The 10,767-nt window shown below is 45.2% G+C and overlaps 1 protein-coding gene across 1 annotated transcript in view; it reads right to left on the reverse strand.

Moving 5' to 3' along the window:
• dnah5 (dynein, axonemal, heavy chain 5) overlaps positions 1 to 10,767 on the reverse strand; it is a gene marked incomplete at both ends in the record, with an annotated part of 181,417 nt that overhangs the window by 84,967 nt on the left and 85,683 nt on the right. The window contains 4 exon segments of the mRNA XM_080749007.1: positions 1,295 to 1,508; positions 1,748 to 1,870; positions 2,787 to 2,921; positions 7,461 to 7,603. Of these exon segments, the coding sequence (XP_080605133.1) occupies positions 1,295 to 1,508; positions 1,748 to 1,870; positions 2,787 to 2,921; positions 7,461 to 7,603 (615 nt within the window).

Below are 10,767 nucleotides of genomic sequence, written 5' to 3' on the forward strand. Positions count from 1 at the left end.
ATGTGTATTAAACTATGTGTATTACCAGGTAGTTACACTATAATTACATGCTAAATACATAATAAAATACTTATAATTACCTAATAATTACCTTGTAGTATACAAGAAAATACCAGGTAACTACCGGGTAATAAACCTAGTAATTGCTAAATGTATTACCAGGTAGTTACACTATAATTACATGCTAAATACATAATAAAATACTTATAATTACCTAATAATTACCTTGTAGTATACAAGAAAATACCAGGTAACTACCGGGTAATAAACCTAGTAATTGCTAAGTGTATTACCAGGTAGTTACAGTATAATTACATGCTAAATACATAATAAAATACTTATAATTACCTAATAATTACCTTGTAGTATCTAAGACAATACCAGGGAACTACCGGGTAATAAACTAAGTAATTGCTAAGTGTATTACCAAGTAATTAATATGGAATTACCAGGTACATGCTTTAAATTACCTAGTAATTACCTGGTAGTTCTCAGGAATGTATCTGGGAATTACCAGGTAACACCAGGTAATTACTATGTAAAATACATTTTAATTACCTTGTAATTACCTAGTTATTACTCGGTAAATACGGGGTGGTTACCAAGTAATTACCTTGTAATTACGTGGTAACTACCATGTAATTACTGTACCGGAAAGTAAAGGGTTACCCAATATTCTCCAGAGGCATGGCCACGTTATAGGCTATCTTTCCTACCTTCAATAGACTTACATGATGAGTAATTTAACATTTTACAAAAGATTTTGAGGACATGCTTCACGTGACATCACAATATCATCAGAGGCATGGCCCGTGACATCACAATATCGTCATGCTTCATGTGACATCACAATATCTCCTTACTACCAGTAAGACGCCCGAAGGGCGAGAATGCTTCATATGATATCCCAATATCTCCTGGGGCATGGCCACGTTATAGGCTACCTTCAATAGACCTACATGATGAATAATCTAACATTTGCAAAATAGTCATGCCTAATACGTCCTAATACGGACATTATCCGATACCCACATATGGAAGAATGATGAAACTCTATACAGCATTCTCAAGAGGAAAGAAAGCCAGCGCTGTCAAGGTTTTCATTGTGGATAATGACAAGGGCATTACTGACAATATTGTTTACACCACGTGAGGCTCCCCTTCCTATATACACCCATTGTAATTTCATCACTGGAGCAGCGATCTGTAAATCTGTACACGTACAATTGCTAAGGCCCCCAATGGGGCCCTGTGTCTCTAGTATTAACAATACAGCCCTGATCATGTTACTTACCAAATATTTTGTCAATAGAGTCGTTGGAGGGCAGGGTACAGTTAAAGATGGAGAACTGCCTCTTGAGTCTCTGTGGGATGTCATTACGACCTCCTCCAGGATGGATCATGGATGCAAGGAACTGGATGTCCACAATGTTGGTGAACTCCCCTGGTTTCTCCAAATTGAAGAACCCATTCTGCTCCATGAGTTGCCGGACTATCTCATTAGTTACCTGGAATGGGAGAGATGAAGGATAAGCTGAAAAGTTGTTTACGATTTAGTCAGGTGAAACAATACTGTACGTTATGAAAATAGGATGTTTCCATTAGACAAGAGAAGCATACTGCACAGGTGACAGGTCCTTGTTTGGTTCAACATAGAAGAGAACATTTCTTTTGTTTTTTAAAGACAAATTCTGTTTTTAAAGCAATAGAATATACTTTTATCATAGTTGTTATAATGCTCCCAGACCTGGTCACCCCACTCATTGATGACAGGCATGTTGATGTCATCTATAAAGACGGACATTCTCTTCCCAGCTGGGGGACCATAGGTGGTCCCCATCCGCTTGTCCACATAGCTCTCAACTGACCTCTATGGAGAGATGGAGAGAGAGAGAGAGAGAGAGAGTAGGAACACGAAGAATGTGAGAGAAGGTAAGAGTTATAATAATAATATTATGTGATTTAAATAGCGCTTTTTAAGATACCCAAGGTCACTTTACAAAAACAACAAAACAAAGCTTTATTAAGACAATAATTGGCCAAAGAAGGGTAAAAACTAAGACGGTTGAAAAGGTACTGTTAAAGGGTAATTTTTATTAAGTGTGGAATGCAAGAGTCCGCAAGAGATGCGTTTGAGGGCAGTTTGAACCTTCAAACTACTTGGTGGTAAAATAACTCGTTCTACAAGCTCACAACAAGTCGTGCTGCAGCGTATTCTGAGCTTGTAGATCTGGCTATTTTCGGTGAGCGGCACTAGCACGCAACTAAGTACAAATCACCCTTAAGCGTGATAAAGGTGCCTCATCTGTTCCTCACAGACATAATCAATCATGACAGCTTGGTCGATGTGCAGCTAAGTCATGTAGGGGGGAAAAAACAGTGGTCCCTCGCCCAGCCCTCCACATTATTAATCAGTCCAGAGACTCCAGACCTACGGATCGATACTACTTGCACAAGTCAATGAGCAAGCTAGTGCACACAGTCACACACACTGGCAACTAGCTGTGCCAAGGCACAGCGATAATGCATGTGACAAGTTAACCCATACGTGGCCCTATCCACAGTCTATCACAGACAAACCTACAGTACGAGAATGAGACCGATGGTGGTTTGAAATCAAATTAATCAAGAACACAGGGATTCATCATGAACAACACTGACAATGTTGTGGGGAAGGAGCAAGTAGAACGTTTATTTTGTGTGAGTGTTTATGAAAGCAAGAGACAGACAGATACAGAGAGAGAGAGAGAGAGAGAGGGGAGGAGAGAGACAGACTTGTACAGTACCTGGAACATTAGTGGAGTGGTGGCAGAGGAGAAGTTGAGAATCTTAGCCATGTGCAGCTCTGGATCATACTTTGACATGTAGCCTTTGATGATGACTGTCTTGGCTGTTCCTTGCTCTCCAATCAACAAAACAGCCTGTGGGAATAAATATTGAAATGAGTTAATAGTACCAGCGTTATCTACAGTATAACACAGATCAAACGCGTATCTGCATTGTTTGAGCATAAGTGACACATGCTATCCTGGGGGGGGACGCCTTTTACCAAGAAAATTAAAAAAGGAAATCTATTTCAGACAGACTTAAGAGTTCAGGGGAAGGTTAATGAAGAAGATTTGATAACTTTTCTCTTCGTAAGTCTTATCTAAATAGATTCTGCAACAGCTTTGGCAATCATTTCCCATTTTACAGCTCAGATATTTACCTACTAGTTCATATCTAGACAACAAGTTAGGGTATAACTTCATTATATCTCTGCTGTCGGTCCTAACTCCAAAATGTTCATTTTCGGGAAAATGAGCTCAAGTGGAGTTAGGAGGTTTTGACCGAAGGGCTTTTTACTACTTTTCATTGGTTCAATATTATTTTAACGGCCGGAATTTAGACGGCACCCGGGAGCAGGTTGGGTTAGCGCCCCAGCCTGTGTCTTCCGTGAGGAAGAAGCCCAACAAATCCACGGTGAGGCCTTTAGGAGGGCCATTCAACTGCAGCAGCTGAATGGAATGTTTGGATTGGGGTCTGGTGCAACGCACAGGTTCTGAACCTGGTGAGAGCAGGAGAGGACCTGGTGAGACGTAGGAGGAGCCCGGCCAGGAGTCAACCCATAGAGCCTAGTTCTTCCACGCGCCAGAATGGTACCCCCAGTCCCGGCAGAGTAGTTCCGGTGCTGCACATTGAGTGACCCTGTCTTTCCCTAATAGGACTGATCGTGGATAGCTACTGGGACGTAAGTCGGGACTTGATCAACCCCGGCTGGGTCACCTGGGCGAGGGTGTATGATGTTGCGAGACCCGAAACACCCGTCGACCCCAGGCTACATCACTGATGATACGTCCCAGCTGCATCCTTGTGATGTTTTTTACACTATTAGTTCTATTTATAGTGGCTCATAGGAATAGACTATGTGACAACCAGGAATAGTTTGGTGACCACCGGAGACTCGGTTGACGGCCGGAATTTAGACGGCACCCGGGAGCAGGTTGGGTTAGCGCCCCAGCCTGTGTCTTCCGTGAGGAAGAAGCCCAACAAATCCACGGTGAGGCCTTTAGGAGGGCCATTCAACTGCAGCAGCTGAATGGAATGTTTGGATTGGGGTCTGGTGCAACGCACAGGTTCTGAACCTGGTGAGAGCAGGAGAGGACCTGGTGAGACGTAGGAGGAGCCCGGCCAGGAGTCAACCCATAGAGCCTAGTTCTTCCACGCGCCAGAATGGTACCCCCAGTCCCGGCAGAGTAGTTCCGGTGCTGCACATTGAGTGACCCTGTCTTTCCCTAATAGGACTGATCGTGGCTAGCTACTGGGACGTAAGTCGGGACTTGATCAACCCCGGCTGGGTCACCTGGGCGAGGGTGTATGATGTTGCGAGACCCGAAACACCCGTCGACCCCAGGCTACATCACTGATGATACGTCCCAGCTGCATCCTTGTGATGTTTTTTACACTATTAGTTCTATTTATAGTGGCTCATAGGAATAGACTATGTGACAACCAGGAATAGTTTGGTGACCACCGGAGACTCGGTTGACGGCCGGAATTTAGACGGCACCCGGGAGCAGGTTGGGTTAGCGCCCCAGCCTGTGTCTTCCGTGAGGAAGAAGCCCAACAAATCCACGGTGAGGCCTTTAGGAGGGCCATTCAACTGCAGCAGCTGAATGGAATGTTTGGATTGGGGTCTGGTGCAACGCACAGGTTCTGAACCTGGTGAGAGCAGGAGAGGACCTGGTGAGACGTAGGAGGAGCCCGGCCAGGAGTCAACCCATAGAGCCTAGTTCTTCCACGCGCCAGAATGGTACCCCCAGTCCCGGCAGAGTAGTTCCGGTGCTGCACATTGAGTGACCCTGTCTTTCCCTAATAGGACTGATCGTGGATAGCTACTGGGACGTAAGTCGGGACTTGATCAACCCCGGCTGGGTCACCTGGGCGAGGGTGTATGATGTTGCGAGACCCGAAACACCCGTCGACCCCAGGCTACATCACTGATGATACGTCCCAGCTGCATCCTTGTGATGTTTTTTACACTATTAGTTCTATTTATAGTGGCTCATAGGAATAGACTATGTGACAACCAGGAATAGTTTGGTGACCACCGGAGACTCGGTTGACGGCCGGAATTTAGACGGCACCCGGGAGCAGGTTGGGTTAGCGCCCCAGCCTGTGTCTTCCGTGAGGAAGAAGCCCAACAAATCCACGGTGAGGCCTTTAGGAGGGCCATTCAACTGCAGCAGCTGAATGGAATGTTTGGATTGGGGTCTGGTGCAACGCACAGGTTCTGAACCTGGTGAGAGCAGGAGAGGACCTGGTGAGACGTAGGAGGAGCCCGGCCAGGAGTCAACCCATAGAGCCTAGTTCTTCCACGCGCCAGAATGGTACCCCCAGTCCCGGCAGAGTAGTTCCGGTGCTGCACATTGAGTGACCCTGTCTTTCCCTAATAGGACTGATCGTGGATAGCTACTGGGACGTAAGTCGGGACTTGATCAACCCCGGCTGGGTCACCTGGGCGAGGGTGTATGATGTTGCGAGACCCGAAACACCCGTCGACCCCAGGCTACATCACTGATGATACGTCCCAGCTGCATCCTTGTGATGTTTTTTACACTAACCAACACACAGATGTAAAGAGTGTTCAATAGCACTTATTTATGAAAAAAAGAGAGGGCCAATCGGGTGGAGTTAGCAGGTTTGGCAGAAAGTGTGGAGTTAGAAGGTTTTGTCCCAAGCACTTTTTACTACTTTCCATTGGTTCAATATTATTTTAACCAACACTCAAATGTAAAGGGTGTTCAATAGCCCTGATTTATGCCAAAAAAATCAAAAACTTAAAAAATGTAGTTAAGAGGTTTTGGCCAGACAGTGACGATATGGAAATTGCTTTAAATTTGAAATTTCAAAAAGGGTTGCTGCAACACAACATTCCAAAATGCTATATAATTTTGTGAATCCCCACTGACTACTACTCAGGCATATGCACAAATGTGGTTCAGTAAAATCAATAGCATGACAGAGGTATGGCTGGGTGTGTACTAAGTGAACAGATTAAAAGAATGCAATCGATACACTACTACTTAAAAGCCCACTGAATGCTCCACTACTCTGCTTCCACTTCTAGATGAAGGGAATGCAGAACAGAGGAAGAAACAGGAATGGTATTCACGTGCAATATGATAGTATGTGTGTGTGTATGTGTGTATGTGTGTGTGCGTGCGTGCGTGCGTGCGTGCGTGCGTGCGTGCGTGTGTGCATGCGTGCACGTGTGTGTGTGCGTGTGTGTGCACGTGTGCGTGCGTGTGTAACTGTAGCAGGCTGTCAATGAAGCATTAGACAGTGCTGGTAAGGTCTCAGATGGGAGATACCAACCCTGAAATCCTTATCATTAAAGCCAGAGAGAAACTTTGAAGGATGTTCACTACAGATAAGGAACAGGAAGTGCAGTGATGTGCAGTTGAACTAGTGTCAAGCTTTGTAATGTCTTCCCACAACACTGGTTAGGCTACTGAATCTAATAAATACAGTAACACAGATTTATAGCAAGGTGTTGATAGGTTCAGGTGAATTTGTCTATAAAAATGTATATGTATACTGTAGGTTGACTAAAAGATCACATAGTTCTCTATACTGTATACTACAAAGTTTGACTTTATTCAGAGTGAGTTATTATTTCTGAGCAATTCTGCTCAGCACATTCTGAGCTTTTCTGGAGGTTGAACTTTGACCATTCGAGTGACCCCCGTGGCCTTTCGTCTACTGCCATAACCACATGCCAAATGTCAGCTTTGCAAACACAATACCGTATTTTCCGGACTATAAGGCGCACTTAAAAGCCTTTAATTTTCTCAAAAAACTACAGTGCGCCTTATAGTCCAGTGCGCCTTATATATGGATCATTCATTGACATTGACATTCCATTTAGCACAGCTCCATCTGTTGGATGCATAACGCAACGGTAGCGTCTATTATGTGTGCCTTATAGTCAGGTGCGCCTTATATATGAAAACAGTTTGAAAATAGACCATTCATTGACAGTGCGCCTTATAGTCAGGTGCGCCTTATAGTCCAGAAAATACTGTACTGTGCATAGAGACAGTGTAGAGCCTCATTAATATAGGATCAAAGGTAAACCAATCACTTGACTCATACTGCACCTCCTGAACTTTCTAGCAGCTCACACATTATTGTCTCACATCTTTGTTTGGTTGCACACCTCAGTTCACTGTCTAAGCCAGTCCTTCTGAATAATGTTCATGTCAAGGCCATGGCCAGATTATGAGTGTGTAGATTGGCTATTTTCGATTAGCCTGAAAAATAAAATAGTTCTTAAGTGTTAAACTGTTCCTCATAAATGCCCAGAGCTATGAGCCATGAGCCATGGCTTGTCTTATAAAGTATAAACTAGGCTTTTTAGAAGCAGCACAGTCCAGAGGGGATGCTAGCAGGGCTTTTAATATGTTGGTCTTGTTTACCTTTCCTTGTTTGGCTATAGTCTGAATGAGGAAGTCTGTCCTGACGTTGTCCACATTGGGGACGAGGATGGAGCCATATTCTGGAGTGGAGTCAGATGGGTAAATATACTCCTCAACTCTGGTGCTCCAATGGACCCACTGACCTGTTGTGGGGAAACAAATCTACAGTATTATGGAATAATATGGGAGAGAAAATAGAGGACAAAATAGAAGATAGACTGGAGATGTGGATATTTTGAAAACGAGATACCAGTCATGGGTCACACTTCCTTTGACAAATAATGTTGTTCAAAGACACAAAACAAAATGTATAGAGAAAACACAACGATGCAGTGCACGCAACATCCCCAAAAAAGAAAACCTGCAACGACTGCCTTTCGGCTCAATAAGCCTGCATTAGCGATCAAATACACTTTTGAAAGGATATTACTAAGTGCTGACTTCATCCTCTTTTCAAGACACAACATGTCCTTGCCAGTTGTTTTGTGGAGCTCTCATTTTGGGAGGGACAGCGAATGCATTTTCCGGCAGCGGCACATGCCCCGACGTCGCCGGACCTGCCGACAACAGCCGCGGCAACGATTCCTATGCCGCGACAATTATACCTAATCCGTGGCACAGCCGGACAGACCGTCAATGTGCGGCAATGGAACTGCATCTGCCGCTGTTGCTGAACCCCCCCCCCCCACACACACACACACACGCGCCCACACACACCACACGCAGGCACGCACGCACACGCATGCACACCCACGCAGGCAAGCACCATGATCAGCGTGCTCATATCAATAATGTATAAATAAATGAATAAAGTATTAAAACAGTCATGTCTGCTCCGGTGGTCGCTTATACCGACCTTCCGGATCTGCTGGGGGACCACCGATCTACCGCGCCAATGTCGCACGTGTCGGGACCTCCGGAGCCGCCGGTAGCCTCCGCCGGAGCCGCTGGCTTCTGCCGGACCTCCGGCGGGCTCCGGCGCCGCCGGAGGCTCCGGCGGTGGCGGCGGCGGGCCCGGCGACGCCGGAGGCTCCGGCGGCGGCGCCGGTGGGCTCGGCGACGCCGGAGCCCGCCGGAGGCTCCGGCGGTGGCGGCGGCGGCGCCGGTGGGCTCGGCGACGCCGGAGAACGCCGGAGCCCGCCGGAGCCCGCCGGTGTATTTCTTTCACGGCCCGGCCTGGCCGTTTAATTATCCATTTCTACCTTCTCATATCAGCCATATTCCATTTTACGCACATTTTACCGACCCCCTCACCCCAAATATAAATATAACCTTCATTTTTCTTTGCAGCTAAATTAACTAAAGGTTCTCCTTAATCGAATTCATCATAGATATGTTTATGTTTCAACACATGTTCTTCATTATTATTATTTAGGCATATGGTTTCTCGGCGCTTGTAATACGTAAATCTTTGGATTCATTCAGTGACCAATGTGCATTCTGCTTATGTACTATATATGTACGGATTTTACCGATAACAGTTTGGGTTATTCACCACCTCGGTATCTACTAGAGCCGGGTTTTTTTCGCGCACTGCTGCTCGCATCTATCTGTATTTCTGTACAACTTCCTTTTTTTCTGTCTGTCTGTCTGTCTGTCTGTCTGTCTGTCTGTCTGTCTGTCTGTCTGTCTGTCTGTCTGTCTGTACAACCCTTTCCTTAGTAGCCTAGTAGTAGACCTAATAATAATAATAATAATAATCAATGTCCCTCCCTCAACCTCGCCTCTCTCCACTTCTATCTATCCATTTTACGCACACCTGTTTTGCGCGCTGCGCGCGTCTAACCCGCCCCGCAAACACTCTCTCTCTCTCTCTCTCTCTCTCACACACACACACACACACACACACACACACACACACACACACACACACACACACACACACTGACAAGCGCTCTGGGATTACTTGATTATTTTTACACCAACACCACTTTCTATGGGTTATCTGTTCTTTTGTTACAACTTTTCCCCCCAATGCCCATATTTTCCCTTCGTTTTTATCCCCCCCAGCCTAGTCCCAAATATACAGTATAGGCCTATGCCTTATTGTATTCATTTTATTGTAGGCTATGATAGTTTACGGACGGACAGATGGGCGCCTTGCCGCCTCCGCGAGGTTTTTTGGCCGTAGCGCGCCCGGAACGGCACACGGAGCGACCGGCGAACACCCACCCGTTCGTCTCGCCGCCCCGGTTCCAAAGAGGGGTCGCTCGACCCTATACCTCCATCCCATCCGGAGCTATGGTCGTTTTACTTTCAGCCAAAGTACAGCAGTCCGATCGCGAGGCGGGCAACAGAGTGTCTCCTTTATAAAATAAATTTAAAGTGTTCATCTGTCTCATATGTGCAGGCCTATTCGAAACCAAACAGCACTGCTTTCTTTTTGTGTCTCCAATTAATTATGTGCATTTGGATTCGGTTTTACCCCAGTCCCAGCACTCAAGCAATTTCAATAGTTCAACGTTATCTATGCTGAAATGTGGTATAACTATGTACTTCTCACTTCTACAAGCTCTCAACGCATGCATCACAGAGACGCCTGTGAACTGGGATATTATATTTTTTGAAGAAACTTATAGGAAATAGGAAAAAATAACAAATGCATGGAGACACACACAATGGCAATCACTTTACACAAGGTTTATGTGTAACAAACATACTATAGCCTACTAGCCCTATATATAGGACCATGGTGATACAGCTAATTGCCTATATCCGGCCACCATTGATGCACATTGACAAACAATTGTATTGGTGATGTACCTAATGGGCCAATTGACTTCAAAGGAGTGGGATGATGGCGGAATCCACCGATTAGACCACCACTCTCACTTTCTCTCTCTCTCTCTCTCTCTCTCTCTCTCTCTCTCTCTCTCTCTCTCTCTCTCGCTCTCTCTCTCTCTGTTATTTTTTTCTATTTCCTAAATAAATAAGCAGCAGCAGTTAACAAAATGTGATGCTGGCGCTGTCAATTAAATGATCAGATCGTTTTTGTCTGGATCTTAAGCCTCTGTTGTTGAGTGTTGAGTCGTTACTGCATATGTTTCCATTCTGTAGAACAGTGCTTATGCCAGGAACCACCATAAGGCTATAGCAAACGTTTTCATTTCATTTCTAGGACCCCCAGTTTGACATGCATGAAGCTACGGACCCCAATTTAATGGCGGACCCTTTACATTGACCAAAGCGTTTCAGCACCATGGACAGCACTCTCCATTTGTTTTTCTTATTTTTTTGCGATAGATCAAGGCAGAAGAGATAGATAGATAGATAGATAGATAGATAGATAGATATATAGATAGATAGA

This window comes from Nannobrachium achirus (genome assembly GCF_963921795.1).
Source record: "Nannobrachium achirus genome assembly, chromosome: 2".
NCBI classification, from domain to species: domain Eukaryota; kingdom Metazoa; phylum Chordata; class Actinopteri; order Myctophiformes; family Myctophidae; genus Nannobrachium; species Nannobrachium achirus.